Source organism: Scyliorhinus torazame, chromosome 22 (genome assembly GCF_047496885.1).
Source record: "Scyliorhinus torazame isolate Kashiwa2021f chromosome 22, sScyTor2.1, whole genome shotgun sequence".
Taxonomy (NCBI): domain Eukaryota; kingdom Metazoa; phylum Chordata; class Chondrichthyes; order Carcharhiniformes; family Scyliorhinidae; genus Scyliorhinus; species Scyliorhinus torazame.
This window is the reverse complement of record NC_092728.1, coordinates 84,395,733-84,413,783: the sequence shown is the minus strand read 5'-3', so window position 1 is coordinate 84,413,783 and position 18,051 is coordinate 84,395,733. Positions and strand designations below refer to the sequence as shown.

General features: G+C 43.7%; 1 protein-coding gene and 1 long non-coding RNA gene across 9 annotated transcripts in view; one reads left to right on the top strand and one right to left on the bottom strand.

Annotated features, from left to right (window-relative positions):
• The window catches only part of LOC140398839 (uncharacterized), a 213,859-nt gene extending 206,044 nt beyond the window's left edge, over window positions 1–7,815 (top strand). For both annotated transcript variants that reach the window (XR_011937587.1, XR_011937586.1), the window contains exon 3: window positions 6,416–7,815. This is a non-coding gene — a long non-coding RNA (uncharacterized lncRNA). The remainder of the gene's footprint in view (window positions 1–6,415) is intronic.
• Window positions 7,816–8,617: 802 nt separating this feature from the next.
• The window catches only part of pbx3b (pre-B-cell leukemia homeobox 3b), a 358,481-nt gene continuing 349,047 nt past the window's right edge, over window positions 8,618–18,051 (bottom strand). For 4 of the 7 annotated variants that reach the window (XR_011937657.1, XM_072488490.1, XM_072488489.1 and 1 more), the window contains one exon: window positions 8,618–10,250. Coding sequence is in view for 5 of the 7 variants with exons in the window: in XM_072488489.1 (XP_072344590.1) it covers window positions 10,158–10,250 (93 nt within the window). In the remaining 2 variants the exon portion in view is untranslated. Of the gene's footprint in view, window positions 10,251–16,935; window positions 17,067–18,051 lie in introns of those variants that run through there. The other 3 variants (XM_072488488.1, XM_072488492.1, XM_072488491.1) reach the window with 1 other exon arrangement.

The window sequence follows — 18,051 nt, the reverse complement described above, 5'->3', positions numbered from 1 at the left end:
TCCTGCGGCTCATACCGACCCTCGACCTGAACACTTTAGTGCCCTGACCAAGCCCACCCCCCAGTGTCCTTTAGCTACATGCCGGAAAATGGAAATGGCTATTCACCTCCTCAGTTCCCCTGAGCAGCCATTGCGCCAGCTTCACATTTTAAAAAAGAAGTACTAAACGATGCCCACGTGATTTCTTGCCGGGGAGCCAGTTAATTCCCAGGAGACCATTGCATTTGACTTCAGTTTCGCTAAAGAGATGGAAATGAATGGAAATGAGGGTTAATGGTATGCTTGCTATATTTGGGCAAGATCGGGAACTTGCCATTGGGAGCGAGCCGGTTAAATAGCAAACTGGGGGCAGCACGTGGTGCAGTGGTTAGCACTGGGACTATAGCGCTGAGGACCTGGGTTCGAAACCCGGCCCTGGGTCACTGTCCGTGTGGAGTTTGCACTTTCTCCCCGTGTCTGCATGGGTTTCACCCCCACAACCCAAAGATGTGCAGTTTATGTGGATTGGCTATGCTAAATTGTCCTTTAATTGGAAAAAAAATAATTGGGTACTCTAAATTTATAAACAAAATTAATAAAACTTATTCTTGTCCGGCTCGAATCTCAATTTCGGCCTTTCCCGCTATTTAACCAGCGTGCCCAGATCCGTGCCAGTGCAACACGGTGATTAAATGACGCCCATTATCTCTGATATCCGCTACAAAAAAAGAAAAAGGCAAACCTATAACCCAAAGAATGTAATGTATCATTTAATTTTTCCATTAAAAATGACCAGGGACTTTATAATGAAAGCAAAATGGGAGATACTATGCTGCATTGACTGAATCATTTGATGACAGTTGTCACTGTGTATTAATTTGTGCAACAACAGCTGTATGGGATTACCAACACAATTTTGTTGGCTGTCAAATAGTTGTACTTGGGATCTCACAGAGTTGTTAAAATTGCTCCCAAGTTTACGCCACTTTCTAACAGGGTTTCTCAGTAATATACCATGGTTTATTTTGGTGGGGTGAAGTGACACTGTTAGCCTCTGCACTGAACGAAGAATCTTGACCAAGGTAAAGAGTCATCCTAATTGCCAGAGGGATCTTTTTCACACTCAAGCAGGGTCTTTGTCATCCAGTGCAAGATAATGTTTCTGCCAGTCAAGGTTTCCAACCCAGACACAATGGGCCGAATGGTCTCCCCCTCTATGATTCTCTCCTTTAACAGTGTAAAGCAGTAACTGGCGGCATGGTAGCACAGCTCCAGGGTCCCAGGTTCGATTCCCAGCTTGGGTCACTGTCTGTGCGGAGTCTGCACGTTCTTCCTGTGTCTGCGTGGGTTTCTTCCAGATACTCCAATTTCCTCCCACGGTTCAAAGATGTGCAGGTTAGATGGATTGCCCTTAATGTCCAAAAAGGTTAGGTAAGGTTACTGGGTTACGGGGATAAGGTGGAGGTGTGGGCTTAAGTAGGGTGCTCTTTCCAAGGCCGGTGCAGACTTGATGGGCCGAATGACTTCCTTCTATACTGTAAAAAAATTCCATGAGTCACTGGGATAAATCTCAATGCATCCATCCAAATAGAATCTGAAGATAATTGATGTGCATACTCGATGGGCCGAATGGCCTCCTTCTGCACTGTAAATTCTATGATTCTATGACAACCTGCGCCAGAGTAGGGAGCTGTGTCGTTCCTTCCCGGATGTAAAATTCAAGACTATAAATATCAAGTGGGAGTGCATAGACCTTAATTTTATACTTATGGACCAGCCTGATCAAGTAACCTGTTTAATGAGTTAATCAGACACAAAATACTATTCAGATCTTATCTTGTAAATTAGGGTTCACAGCTTAGCCACTTTTGAAACATGAATCCAAACAAAGGCCTCATTGTTCTTCGGATACACTGAATAATAGTTGCAAATCACAATAACCTTTTCTCACAGTGGATCAGTTTCATTATTTTTAAGAACGTGAGGATGTCATTTAGTTTTTTTTCAAGAATTATAATCCATTTTAAATGAAAATAACAAGGCTAAACCATGGCTTTAATCATTGTACCAGATTTTGCTGCCTAGCCTCTCCACACTGGCTAGTTTCAATGTCATTGCATACCGCCATAGTCCATAGACATCTGGTTGGACATGGGTTATATAGCCTGAGGGGCTTCATTCTGCATCAGGCAGGGGTAAGGCAAGGAGGTACCCCCCCCCCCCCCCCGGCAGGGGTAAGGCAAGGAGGTACCCCCCCCCCCCCCCCCGGCAGGGGTAAGGCAAGGAGGTCCCCCCCCCCCCCCCATATGCTACCACAGTACATGGGATAAGGATGGGAAAAATCAGTCAGGGTTCCTGATCAATACCCAGCTGCAAGTGTGCACAAGTGCAGCAATTGACAGAAAACAAGGTTGGTCTTAGCTGTGATCAGCCCATGCACAAACACGCCTGCTGACATTCATTGTCAATGCTCATTCCCAAAGAATGATCACTTGGGCTATCTATCAGAGGGAACCCATGCATCTGCATACTGGCTAATAATAAAAGCCTTCAGGCCAGGAAAATAACTGGCAAGAACAAAATCCATCCTGACATAACCTGGGAGCAGACTTACTGTGCAGAACTCTCCTTATATGGCCTCACAAAATCCTGCTTGTTGGCATCGTAAGGAATAAACCAAGGATGGGGAAAAATACAATAGATATTTAATCATATGGCATTTGTAATTAGCTACATTAAGTAAATATTTTATAGTGATTTTATTTTTATGTGGAATCTTCTATTCTGAATCTCAGAAAATACAGTTTACGTTCTCGAGCTGAACATGAACATTTACTCTGTTTCAAGGCAAGAATTCCTTTAAATGTAGTAGGGGACTCTTAGTACTGATTTTACTCAGAGTTGTTCATTTGTCTCACAGACCTGGACTAAGTTCTAGGTACAGCTGTGGGTTCAAGTCAAATCCACAAATCTTGTTCAGAAAGCATGTTCATGGAACAATCTTGCTACAATAAATGTGTACCCAAACTACAAAGCTCTGTCATGTTTTAGCATGCGAGAACAATAGCCTAATGCTATTGGATCTGATTGAATTTATTTTGTGTCCTGAGCAGTAGACCATCATACCTGCATCATGGGGCTCATTATTTTTCACTATTAGGATGTAATTGCTCAAAGAAAATCCTTTCAGCAAAGGTCAGAAGATTACATTCCTCACAACAGATGGCCTGCAGTAAGTATAAATGCTGCACATCCCTTTTTAAAATGAAGAAGTGGGTGAAAGTCTACAAGCAAAGCAGCAATCACAGCATGAGAGTCTAAAATTAGGTCTGACTGCAATTCTGGCCAGGGCACATTCATCTCTGATGAGTTGCAAATCTTGCAGAGCACCATATGCTCTCACTGAAAAGATATCGAAGATTGTACACCTCGGCCCTCGTGCTTTTGCGCTAACCAAAAGGACATATTCTCATCTCTGACATGTGCAACAATGGACTACGCTAGATTATAACATAAAGTACTTTGAAGTGGGAGTAACAGGAGAAAGCAACTGGCAAATCTCCCCTACCTCACAGAATTCATAGAATTTACAGTGCAGAAGGAGGCCATTCGGCCCATCGAGTCTGCACCGGCTCTCTGAAAGAGCACCCTAACCAAGCCCACACCTCCACCCATAAACCAGTAACCCGACCCAACACTAAGGGCAATTTTGGACACTAAGGGCAATTTAGCATGACCAATCCACCTAACCTGCACATCTTTGGACTGTGGGAGGAAACCGGAGCACCCGGAGGAAACCTACGCACACACGGGGAGAACGTGCAGACTCCGCAGACAGTGACCCAAGCCGGGAATCGAACCTGGGACCCTGGAGCTGTGAAGCAGTTGTGCTAACCACCATGCTACTGTGCTGCCCAGAAGCTTGCGACCACACAAAAATCACATCCAGTTAAAGAATGGTTATAAACTAAATGCTGCTTCACCCATTTTTTCAAGAAATAACTTGCATCTACAGAGATAATAATACAGAAACACATCCAAAGACATTCACAGAAGCATAATCAGACAAAATAAATGGATGCTAATCCCAAGAAGAAGCTATTAGAAGTGGTGTCCAAAAGCTTGGTCGGTGGTGGATATTAAGAGGTTCGTGGAGAAATTTGGAGATGGAATTCCAGAATGTGAGTCAAGACGGATGAAGGTGTGGCCAACAATGTTGGGGACAGATTGGTGGGGGGTAGGACAGCAGAAGTCGCAGGGTTTGAGTGATTCACAGAGATATGGAGAATAACCATTGGCAATTTAAACATGAGTATGAGCTTTTTATTTAGGAGGCATTAGGAGACCAGGAGCCAATGTAGGTCATCAAAGACAGGAAAGCTAGGTGAACACAAATATATGTGTAAAGGATATAGGCAACAGAGTATGAAGTGAAGTTTCTTGAGTTTGCAGGATAGGTGACAGCCAAAAGATGATTGTAAAATTTGGAGATGACAAAGACATGGATGAGGTTTTCAGCAGCATATGAGCTAAGATGGTGCATAGGTGGACAAGGTTATGGAAGTGGGAGTAAGCAGTATTTGTGATGGAAAACATAGGCATTGAGTAAGATGCGAAAGTTGTGAACAATCTGGTTCAACCTCTGATGGTGGCCAAGGTTGGGTATGGAATCAGTGGCAAAGATAGGCAAAAGCTTATGATGCAATTTTTCCTTTTTGAGGCAGTGTTGTAGCAGGCGGGGGAAACAGCGTTGAAGCCGCTGGCTCCAACAGCAACTTTCTTTGCTGTATTACTTCACTTCAGGGAAAAAAAGGATTGGTCTTGACCAGCCCTGAAGTGATGGACCTCACACACGAGAACGCAGTCAGTTAGTGGAGAATGTGAAAACAGCCCAGCTAGCAGCTGCAGTAAGATTAGGCACAAGGAAGAAACAGCGCAAGGCCTGTTTCGACAAGACAGTGCATGCGACTGAGTTTGAGGTAGGACAGCAGGTCATGCTCTCAATTTATAACCCCAGCACATTCCTGTCACCAAAGCATTCGGGTCCGTACTCCATTGCGGACAAAGTGAGCCCCTCCGTCTATAAAATTAAGTACCCCAACGGAAAGACTGCGTGGTTCCATATCAACCAGCTTAAGGCATATGGCCCACAGTCCAACCACGCACATCACGTCATGCTCGACGCATCAGACCACACCCCGCCCACACTTAACGTATCCCTACCCTCCCCCAACACGCCCACCACATCCACGGATTCGCCCTTGACTCCACCCCCTACCTCTAGACTCCGCCCTGGAATGCCCAGACAGCAGCAGCGACAGCGACTGTGACTCAGACAATAGCCACAGCACACCTCCCTACTATCCCCATGCAACAGGATCCACACCCAGCGAATCTGACCACGAATCGAGTGATCCCTTCCTCATCACATTCCTCAACAAACCCCACCGCCCTACGATTACGATTCCGTCCCCACAGAACTAGACACCACCTTTTGGCACCGCGATAACTCATACAGGCTCATCCGGAACGAGATGGACCCCAAATCGCACCATGCAGCCCTATCAGCCCTTATACATTCCAGAGTATGGCAACCGGGAGAAGAGGACGACTTTGAGTCTGACTCCCAAAGCGAGAACCCCTTTGCGACCCTGTTCGCAACTGATAACTGAGGTGTCCAGATGATGTTTTAAAAGGAACTGCTTGGGAGAAACGGTGTCCTTTCTGATGGAACCTACAGCATGTTGTTCAATGTTTGTTTGTTACTGTTATTGTTATGTGTTGTATGTAAGATCGGAAAAAAAATTTCCACGGCTACACATCATATTTGTCAGCTGAAACCTATGAAAACTTGCCAGCACGCTTATCGGCAGAAACCACTGAGAGCTTGCCAGACCCCCGTTCATAACTGCTCTTCTGGTTCAAAGGTAGAACCAATACGACGACCCCCCCACGATGACTGCACTTTTGCCCGTTCTTGTTGATTGCTCAGGCAGTGGAGCAACGGCATTGGTCTCAGCCCTGCCTGAGGACACCCCCTCTGGTCAACTACGCTCGGGTAGAGCACATACAGCATTGATCACCGCCCTACCTGGGGATTCCATCCAATTCTTACCCGTCGCGGCCCATACGCACCCTCATTTCGTTCAAAAAGTTTTGGTTCAAAAAGTTTTGTTTTGTTTTCCAGCAACCCTTAGGTTGCCATCCCGATGCTATTTACATCTTCAAACATTTGGATGGTAAATTGCACAGCCTGCGAGACGGCTCGCACTGTTTCAGTATTTTTAAGTGTGTCTTGTCCTGAATATTCGGTTTAAAAAAAAAGAGGGAGTCACACATGGTGACAAATTATAAAGGGAGAATTGGCACTAAAGGAGACATACTAACGCACGAGATATTAACCAAGATAGTAACAGACACTATGCTTGATCCATAGAACCTCAGAAGCTCCAGGAAAAGAGACGAAACGGAAAGGAAGAGAAGAGAAAAGAACAATGAGGACATCCTCCGTGTTGATCACCACCATTATAATATATATTCGGTTGCGCGCAAAACGCGAACCTCCTGACCTCAACCCCCCCGGCTGCTAATGATTCACTACCCCATAGGACCCAGAGCCCAGTAACAGGCAACACCACACCATCATGGTGTGATAAGCTCATAACATGATACTCCCTTTCCTAAGTAGTCGAATCCCTATTAGTGTTGGCGATACTCTGCAGCATCGTGCAGACTATCCGCATGAGGAAATGGAGGAGAGCCTACCGCGCTCGCACCCCGGTATACAGAATAAGATCCCCTATGTTCAGTTATCCCCAGGACCCCGAACCCCTCGATCTATAATAAAGGACATTCGTTTGCATTCTTCTGTAAATAAAGAAATGGAAAGATTGTATAACCCTGTGCTTGACTGCCAAGCCAGGAAAAATGTGAATGCTGCTTTTATTTTTGTATTGTTTAGGAAGTTAATATGACTGAATGTTTAGTGAGTGTAGTTTATTGAGAACAGTTAGAGGTATCGTTTTTTAAAAAAATTTGTAAGGCATTTCCCTGTTTTGACATGGTGCCACTTAGAATGTGGCTTCGCGTTAGGGATCACAAGGAGGGAGTGTAGCCACCTGGGTTGGCCACTTCCCGACTTAAAATGGAGAACCGCAAAGGCTGAAGGGAAATTCAGCCAACACAGGCAAAGACTAGCAAGTACAGAAATCATGTGTATTGAAACCTGTAAAAAACCAGACAGCACTGAAACCAGCAGCCACCTGCATAGTAATAAGCAATTCCAAGGCACAATTGCAACAGTTAAGGTGAATAAAGCCAAGCCAGACTCCTCGGCGCCAGCAGGAGCCAAGACAAAGGAAGGCCAACGGACATTTAGGGACCGCCCAGCGATCAGGGAACAACTCCAGTATTGGAGAAATCGATCCAAGTGATCGGAACGCAGTCCAATCACTTGGAACCAGGTACGGAGTCCGCCCCGAAGGGCGGGAAGCCCCGGGGGACTATAAAGTAAAGCACCCAAGTTCAACTCGTCCTTCTTGGCAGGGTCACTCAGCAACTTGAATCAACCCGTGAGAGTGAACTGTCCAGCGGCCACGCCAACCAAGTAAGTCTCAAGTCAACGCTCACTAAGAGATAGGCGCTCCTAACTACCAGTCCATACCTGCTTTTGAATCCTGCAGACTCAGGACCTGAATGAAAGGCCATTTGTTCCCCTGACCTGGTGGGCCAGTCCAAAGTATAGGCCTTTTAGTGATAGGAATAGTCTAGAAAGTAGAGATTATGCATGAGTAGTGATTTACTGTGTATAATAAATGTGTTTTGATTTGAATCTTACTAATTGGTGTGTTGAGTTATTGATCATTACTTGAACCTCGTGGCGGTATCATAAAGATACCTGTCGACTCTAGAGCAAAGGTTGAACAAACAGAACAAATTACGAATTAAGAGCCAACCAAAAGTTAGCACAAAGGAACTGACTCTGGTTGTTATTATATTGATAAAGACTTTATAGCATGCAAGAGACCCTCAGATCTTTTTTAATACTATTACTTTGTTTTGAAATTATTTCACATCAATTTTTGGTCAAAAAGGATTAGCCTCTTTTCACAGAAACCATCTGAGGATTGAAACAGCTATTTTAGTAAATAACCATAAAATGATATAGGGTGTACATTAGATCTCCATTAGTTTCTTATAAGATTATAGATACTGTACAAGAAGGTAATGCCAGAGAAGTACCAGTTGGTGCAATTAGTAGTCCGCATCTGGCAGTTTGAATTTGGCCAGATTTCTGTTATGAATTGTTTTATTAATCTATTAATTCCTGTAATACTGGCCATGCCTAAGCCAAGGCACACATCATCTGCATTTCATAATGCGCACTAACTGGCATGTACATAGTCCTACTGGGAGATTACCCAGTACCAGCAGTCACAAATGCCAGTGTTGCCCATTCAACGACAAATATACTTTATTCTTCATCCAATTGTTGGTTGTTCATTGGTGTCCACTGGATTTCATATTTATAACATACATCCTGAGGTTTTCTCCATTACATTTTATAAAAAGACTGGTAAATATCTCCCTCAGAGTGGATCCATTTTTTTTTTCAAATGAAGACTGCGAGCTCATTGCATCATGAAAGCAAAAAGTTTATTTAAGATTTCAACTACATTTAACTACCACAAGGAAGACTTCTCAATCCAGGGTGTAGTCCAGTTAGAAAGTAACACGAAACTTTTTAATACATTATATCACTGCCACAAATTATTTCCATGACTCAATCAGTTTCAGAATTGCATACAATACAAAAAAGGGAGAAAGGAGGGGCTCCCCGTTACACAGGGTGAAATATACAGTACTGAATACTGAATTCTGTATGCATTACAATTTTTTTGCGTGGTTTAGTAATGACATGACCAACATTCAAAATGATCATCAGTATTTACAACAGTTGAACTGTTTTGTGTTTAAGATGATAACCAAACCTTCCACTTTAGGATATTTTTTTTTAAAAGTTGCTAGAGCAACCCTGATTTCTTAAAAGATACAATGTACATTAGATTACATGAAAGGAAATAAAGAGTTAATTACAAGATGCAAAAAAAGTAAGAAAGACAAACTACTGTGTGAATATTGTTCAGAGGTAGTAAGTGAGCACTCTAAGCTACAGAACATGTTGAAATTCTATTGGTTCATATGAGTTTGCATGAGGTAATAAAGCTGTGTCTTGATTGGTGAGATGTATAAATACTCTTTACCTACATTATTTACAACACTCCGTGTGAACCTTGCCATTTCCTGCCACAGATAGGTTGAAGTAGCAAATCTGAAAAATTATGAATGCTGCACCCAGCTAGTACTGTAAAACCCAGACTTCAGCTAGCATGAATTCAGAAACAAAACATTACTAAGACTGGCAATGAATTAGTGTGTTAACAAAAGAAATGATTGTAAATAGCACTGTTATAATAGCAAGTCTCAGGAATAACAATATCAGTTCTTGGCAACTCACTGGTAATTTATACATGGGCAATAAAGCAGCTCACCCGATTCTTCCAAGTGAGTCTTTATACTAGTTGTGATAAAGGAAATTTGATCAAGATTTTGATATCATGTAACGTTTTGTTGTTCTAAGCAAGTTATCAGTTCTAGATATCTTGCTAAAATAGTTTTAAGAAGTAATAAGAGTTTAGCTTCGCTAACTTCATTAATTTATGACTGTCTGCCTCGGCACCAGCATTCTTGTGTCTTGCAGTCAAATTGAAACATGCATTCATACCTCAAAAGGTCAAGAAGCTTCACAATAACATCTCGCACATATAAATCTTCAAAAACATGTTTTCACCCTTTGTGCATTCCCATTACACAATTACTTTTTGTTTCATTTTAAGTCAGAAAGCACTAGGACTGTTTAGGTCCTTGCCTCAACCATTAACTGAGTAAGGTAAGGTAAGATTGTGCCATATATTATGGAATTCATATGGTATTTTCAATGAGAACCTATGTGTTTCTGTTCCTAAATATGAATTGTGTTTTATTTACTTTTTCCACGAAAGAGCAGGGTTTTACAGTAAAGCAGCAGGTGACTGGGCTACAGAAAATCCACTTTTCTTCTCCTACTGGTCAGTGCTAATCAAGGCCTATTGGCTCAGGGAATGGATGTTGCTAGGAGATCAGTTAGAGGTATCAGAGTGCACACTTCCAGGTCCTTCTGTTGGTGAAGTCACAGAAGATGGAGTGGTTGCATCTTGCCATCCTCCATTAGCCTAGAAGACATGAATAGTTTACTGCAGTTAGTATCAGGCCTGTTGGTGAAATACAGTAACACACTGTTTACGCTGAAATTCAAGGAGCATCCAGAAAAAAATAATTAATTTATAGTCATTAATAAATTCATTTTCATATAAACTCATATACTGTACCATAATTTTTCAAATATCATACATATTTCCCCCTGAAATATTGATCTTGAAGTTAGGGTGCATATCACACATGGTAACAAATAGAAGTGGGATTTTTGCAGTCAGTAATCGCCCCTCACAGAGAATACAGTTGATTCTGTTTGGGACTGACTACATTTCCCTAGAAAAGGCTTGGATCTTTTTATTAGAAGCACAGAGGAACTCAGGCCAGATCTCAGTTTCTCTGCCAGGAACTATAAGGGCAGAAAAGTTTAGGGGAGAATTCTCCATTTGGGAGACTAAGTGCTGACGCTGGGATGAATCGCGAGTGTTCTACGTGTACGAAAGCGGTGCCTGTCCCGGAGCGATTCAGGTCCTGTTAAATGGGCTAGCACCGGCACCAGAACTCGTGCAATTCCAATGTATTCCGACCCTCATCCCAGCAAAGATGGTGCCGCTGGTTACACACTGGAGCACGTCCATCCCGTAGATCGGTCGACTGGGACCTGAGAGTACCGGGGGGGGGGTGGCCTGGGGAGAGGGGGCAGCACCATACGACCCATGGCGCTAAATTCCCAGTGGGCAGTCAGTGGCATGCACAGTGCATGGCTACCTTACAAGTTGCGGCAATGGCGATCCGTGCCCAGTCACCCCGACCCCAAGGCCGACCTCCTAGCTGGCCCCTGCTACCCACCCCAGCCCGAGCTGTTGTCCCCTGGCCAGTGGCACAATTGTCAGCACACTATAGCGAAATTGGACACTGTTTATACCCCCTCCCGCACCCTCAGCAGACACGCCACCTATGTCGCGATTTGAAAAACTACAAGTGAACCTCTCCGTCGGTAATTCCTCCTGGTGAAGGCGGAGCATCAGGGAAGGCGCGGAAAATGCCGGGTCAGACCCATTAATGATATGCCAACAGCCTTTACTGTACAATCTGCATGCCCTTGCCGACGTGCGGCGTAAAACACATTCACATCGCTGTCGAGGAATCGAAACGGAGCATGGCATCCATTTGGCACCTGGCGTCAACCTTGATTTTCGGCTGACGCCGAATTTTCCACCCAATCATGTTTCCCAATTCCGGCATCGGCCAATGGAGAATCCTGAAAACGATGGGGAATCCCGAAAACTCTCACAAAAACAGGGAGGCAACAAAAGAAAATTGCTGTCCTTAACAATAATAATCTTGACTTCCGGTGACGGCGGGTGGGAGGCGGCCGCACAATGGAGAGCCCCCGCTCGGGAATGGCAATTTCGGGGCTTTAAGCCCGGTCCCAGGGTCCGCGGAGGGGGCAGAAGAAGGGAGAAGGCACGGAGGAGGCACTGAGAAGACACAGGAGGAAAAAAAGAACAAAGAAAAATGTCGAGGATGAGCAGAAAAACGGCCGAAAAAAAACCAGCTGGAGGTCCGTCGGGGAATGGAAAGGTCACCGCGGGGTCACCAGGAAAAATGGAGGCTGGAGCACCAGGGAAGGCCGCACTGCTTACGGCTGAAGAAATAACCAAGGTGATGGCTGCGGAATTTGAAAAGCAGTTGGCGCAGATTGCGAAATGCATGGAGACGGTGAGGAAGGAGATGAGGGAGGCTTTGAGTGTGCTGGTGGAGGAGGCGGTTTCCCCGGTGAGGACGGAGGTGGCGGGCGCAGAGGCGGAGGTGCAAGAGCAAGGGGAGGCGCTGAAGGAAGTGAAGGAGACGTTATTGCAGCACGGTGATCAACTTGCCTCGATGGGGAAAGAGATGCGGAAGGTGATGGATACTAACAAGGATCTGCGAAGAAAAATGGAAGACCTGGAAAATAGATCCAGGCGACAGAACTTGAGGACTGTGGGGCTGCCCGAAGGAGTTGAAGGACCGAAGCCGACTGAGTATTTTGCCGCGATGCTGGCAAAACTACAGAGGGAGGGGGAGGACCCCTCCCGATATGAACTGGATCGGGCTCATCGGTCGTGGAGGCCTGTACCAAAGGCAAGTGAGCCGCCAAGGGCAGTGACTCTGTGCTTCCGTAAGTACAGGGTGAAGGAGAAGGTCCTGAGCTGGGCCAAGCAGAAGCGGGTGGTGCAGTGGGCTGGAGCTGGTATACGTGTATACCAGGACTTTACGGTGGAGCTGGCAAGGAGGTGGGCTGCCTTCAACCGGGTGAAGAGGGCACTGTACATTAGCAAGGTGCGGTGCGGCATTGTATATCCAGCGAAGCTGAGGGTGACTTACAAGCTCAGGGACTTTTATTTTGGAACGGCGGAAGCAGCAGAGGAGTTTGCGAAAGCAGAAGGACTGTGGCAGAACTGACAAACTGAGGAATGGCCATGTGCCGATGTAACCTCATGACTGTATTTTCTTCTTTTTTGTATCACTGCGCGCGGGTGTAGAGATTAAAGGAGCCAAGGTGGTATATATTTGGACGAGGGAAGGGACGGGACTTTCACTCGAAATGAGAGTTCTTTGGGCTGTAGGTGGATAGGCGGGGTTTGTGTGCTAAAAGGGGATCTTTGGGCTTTGCTGGGGCCGGGCAAGTGGGAAAGGGACCCGGGCGGGGGCCTCCATGCTGGCCGGTGTGTGCCGGCCAGTGAACGGGAGTGAGGTGGGGGGAGGGGCTGCGGCCATCGGAGCCTGGCAGAACAGGGTCTGAGTGGTCTAGCCGGGGTGGAAAGTTGGGGGGGGGAAGGAACCGAGGGTAGGGGGAGGAGTTTTACAAGAGGCAGTGGACGGGAGGAGCTGGAGGCCAGGGGTGGGGGGGGGGGGGGGGGGGGGCGGTGGGAGCTGTGTAAGATTAAGGGTGACTATGGGTAATCCCTGATTTATTTTTGTAATTTGTTTATGTAAACATGCGGGTTGAGGTTTGGGGGTTGGTGGGTAGATGGGATTGTTGTTGTTATTATGGGGACTGACATATCTTGCTGATTATTGTTTATTGTTGATGGATGTAAATGTGGGAGAAAATGTGAAAATGGAGGAGAATAAAAAAAAATTAAAAAATAATAATAATCTTTATTAGTGTCACAAGTAGACTTACATTAACACTGCAATGAAGTTACTGTGAAAATCCCCGAGTCGCCACACTCCGGCGCCTGTTCAGGTACACTGTGGGAGAATTCAGAATGTCCAATTCACCTAACTAGCATCTCTTTCGGGACTTGTGGGAGGAAACCGGAGCACCCGGAGGAAACCCACGCAGACATAGGGAGAACTGGGGTATCGAACCCGGGTCCCTGGCGCTGTGAAGCAACAGTGCATTAAACAGTGTGTCATGTAGTGTTCCTTTCAACGTCGATTTGGTGATGGTTTTCATCCAGTGCAAACAATCGGGGTTGCAAGAATTTAATCCGCCAAAGGTCTCAACTTGCATAAGCAGTAGAATGTCATCCAAAATCCTTTATGGGAGACTATTTTGATACTCAGGATCCAGGTGTGTTAGTTAGCACATTATATAACAAAACATGTAAGAGGCACAAACTGCAGCCATCCCACAGGACAATGGCTATACTGATTGGATCATTATTCGCTGTGTAACATACAAACTCGCAAATGGGCCTAAGGTGCCACTTTCAGACCTGAAAATTGTCCTGTCTACAACAAATTACCTTGGAAAGGCAAAGTACCTCAAAAATCTGAAAACAGATTATGTAAGCCATTACTATGCAGTGGCTACCGAGCAGTATTTTCCATTAACAGGATGCTGTCATTGGTCCAAAAAGACGGTCTGACAACCACCCAAATTAGCAGCATGCTGTTTGAATTTCAGTGCCAGTGCGATGTCAGGTATGTCAGCTGAATGTCCCAATGATTAACTGATTGACTAAAATAGCATGTTCCATCGATTTTTCATATGAGCCAGAATACAGACTGTACCCAACCAGCCTGTGCTTGTGAAACCCAAATCAAAATGTCTGTTCTTAGGTGTGATTCTGCAATTGGGCAACACTCGTTCAACAATCCTGAGCCCACTAATAACAATACTAATGTAAGAAAATCAGTCAAGCTTCTAACTTGGCTCATTTAAGTTTGCTAGCAGCGCCATACATTCTTACACAGGCCCTATTCTCTGTAAACAAATGGAATATGTTTAAGCCTTGTGCCTTTTTTTGAATTGCCCAGGAGCTTGCAGAGCCTAAAGTTCCCTATTGCTTTCTCCATGGCAATGCCGTAGCCACTCAGAATCAACTTGCCAACCAATCAGCATCCTTTTCAGTAGTATAAATTGTTGTGATCATTTGAAATTGGACATTCTTGCATTTGCCCTGATAAACCCTGGATTAAAAGTTTCAGCAAAATGCCTCTCTTTTGAATGAGCACTTTAACATTGTAATCCCCAAAAGATTTTCTAGGGAATTTCCTGCAAATTCATAGTACAATGATGACCTCTGCCATGCTGCAGCAGCAGACAAGAGCTTGTATTCACAATTTACTGCTACAGGGCAAATTTGTGATCTTGGCCATGCATGTGGGCAAATACCAAATTCAACTCTGGTACACTCAAAGTGGCAAGAATGGAAGAATGAGAGCGGGGTCAGTCATCCTGGTTGGCCTTGTGCATCAATGAGCTGGCTGAAGGTTGTCACAGACTTCAGAGTAGGATGCCTGCCCACTTCTGAACAGAAGAATTCAAAACAAGAGACAATAAAATGTTATTAAAATGAAACATATGAATATGTTCCCCTGTGTTTTTAGCTACTTACAAAAAAATTTGTTCGAAGTCACAATCTATTTCCTATCAGAAGAGAATAACTGGTGCGTCCCAAGGCCAGCTGGCTGTGCACCTTATGTGCAAAAAAAAGACTTGCCCTCAACAATCTCCACTGTTTCACCTTCATTCAGCGCCTCACCAAGCACCTTGCCTTGTGCCTTTCTGTTAATGCAGAGCCATCTTGACATCTTACTCAGCCAGCCTTTATTCAGCACTATATCTTCATGTATATGCGGTTGTTTTAGCTCCATGTAGCACCTCCAAGCAGCCCTTGTCCCAATGCCTCCTGTTTATTAAACTCCTCCGCTGATGTCTCATCCTCTCAGACTCCAGCACTCATAGTGACTGGCTGGCAACTCATCACCCAGACAGCACAGAATGTTATTATTCCAACACATCATGATTTTGATGTGTTAATATTTTACAGCTTGTCACTTAATTCTTAATTTACTGCTAAAATGCATCTTGCTCATATACTTTTGGCCAAAGCTTGCTCACATAGGTTCCTAATCTCGGCCACACTGTCTGATAGGAGCTAATAAACTGAACTGACACAGGAAGCCAAAAGAATCAGAGGGTGATTAAACAGGTACCATTCTGATGTAACTTTGTACTGACAGTGGAGTGGGAGGAAATAAGAGAAATGTATGGGCTGGAAGAAAGAGAATCCCAAATTCTGTGGGAGCCGGGTTGATTCCCTACATAAACGTCAATACAGAACTAATTTAAGGGGTGCAGTTTGTCAAGGTTAGAATTCAATCTAAGGGATCCTGACTGTGAGTGCAGCATTGTGTCTGGATCTATCAGTATGGATCCATCTGTGAAACACCATCAATTTCAAACTGATGGCTCAATGTTTTTTTAATTTTAATTTCCTCTTCATTGGTACTATTTTGCACTGTGCACCATCTCAAGCCAGGAGGGCACAGCGATTTTTCCTGTTGACTAAGTGGGAATGAACATTCATCAACGTGATGATCAGTTACAAACTCTATGGTTCAGACAAATTCAAAGATTTAAACCTTCCAGTTCAATCTGTACCTTCTATTTTCTGATTTGCCTTTTTCTATCCTTCTAAATTTGCACACATTAACTATATATATATATATAACTATATATATATTTTTATATAAGAACAGAAAATAAACACACTCGAAACATATACTATAAACACACACAAAAATGTTATCATGTAAATATGTCACAAAAAGCACAATTTCTTAGACATAAATAAGATGTAGCCTACAGGGCTGGAGTTTCTTTTTTTCATAGACAGCCCAGTTTTGCTAGTGGCTATGACTGTCACTAGCAAATTTTTTCTTCCACTAGCGAAACTGATCAGAATCAAAGCAAGACTGATGATCAGGATGACAAAATAAAAAGTGAATCCTAGGAAGCTGGGAGACTGCTCTGTGGAGCTCATTAGGAAAATCTTGCTAGTGTTTAGAATACTGACTAGCAAAACTGAAAAATCCATGAGCAATTTGCTAGGCAGCCAGTATTAAATTCAAGCCCTGATTGAATTTAACTGCTGTCAGACTCAATCTCCTGAAAAATGTCCACATTTTGTGCAGACAACATTATTTAGATTTAGAAACGAGCACTCCTTAGAGGTCCCGATTTTAAAACAATGTTTTTAAGGTTCTGAGTCATCAGTCTGTCGATACCAATAGTTTTAACTCCTGCAGGCTCACACACATTGAACAGATCATACGTTGTATCATACAAGGAGGTATTTCTACTGACATAAAGGGATCTGGCAGAAACAAGGCAAATATTGAAAGCCGTCCCTTGCAAATGAAACCAAGCTAATATGTTTTGTACAAACTGATAATCCATTCAACTCTGCTAAGTGAATACCTGATAATTGAACGATTTTCTTAAGTGAACTGAAATTGAAATCCTAACTCAGTACCCACTGGATTCAGTTCTTTCAGTTGAAATATTTCTGCTGTGAGGCCTTGTGTGGTCAGATTACACAATCCACCATTTTTAGCTGGAATTACAAAATGTGTGCTGTGACGTCTGTTATATCAACAATATCATTAGCAAGTGAAGAACAACTGTACAAAACCTGCACCATTCTAAAAAAAAACTAATTAAAATTAAAAGAACATAGTAAACAATGTTGCAGAATTTCTTCCTGAGCTCCTGACAAGGGGATGAATGGATAATTCTTTCAACAGGAAATAAAACCTGAAAAATAAGTTTTTTCTAGGTCAGCAGCTAAATATGGCCAGAATCCAAAAGATGCCAAAGCTTTAAATTATTGAATTTCAGATGAAGATAACACCAGAACAAGAAAAGGATCAAAAATAAAGAGCAATAGTCAGCAATGTAAAGACATGTTTACATTAGTGACATACTAAAAGACAAGTGGTCAAAGTAAGATGTATGTTTTGGTGGCATTTCACAGGAAATTAGCCCATAGAAAGAGTGACATGTCCTCTGACATCATTGGGGTTCGGGAGGTGATTCTTTGTCAGACGATCAGAAAGCATCTCCCTATTTCTCCCTAGCATTACTATTCAACCAACAATTAAAAATTAACATGGCACTTGCAGGATGCCAATTACTGTTGACAAATATCTCATTTATTCACTTAGCTTCAAGCCCTCATTTCAACTTCTACATATTTAGTTTGCCAGCAGCAGGAACAAGCAGAACAAGATGGACATCTCTGGCCCACATGCAGGAGTCTGTTTTGTTGATCTCATTAAGTGTAAATTAAATGTGAATTTTGAACTTGGTGACACCACTGTATTCCTACATAAACCACTGGTGCTCCTTATATTTGTTTTGCATCAGGAATGAGAGATCCGAGAAATGAGTTCTCCTTATGTCTTGGCCTGTAGAGGCAATTGTTGAAATCAATGTCTGATCAAATTTCTGCTGTGGCAGACAGCTTGTCGCTACATATTTTTATGTCAGTCAAGAAGAGGGAAGGCGCAGGCCTCTTGAGTTGAGGAACATTGAGTGGA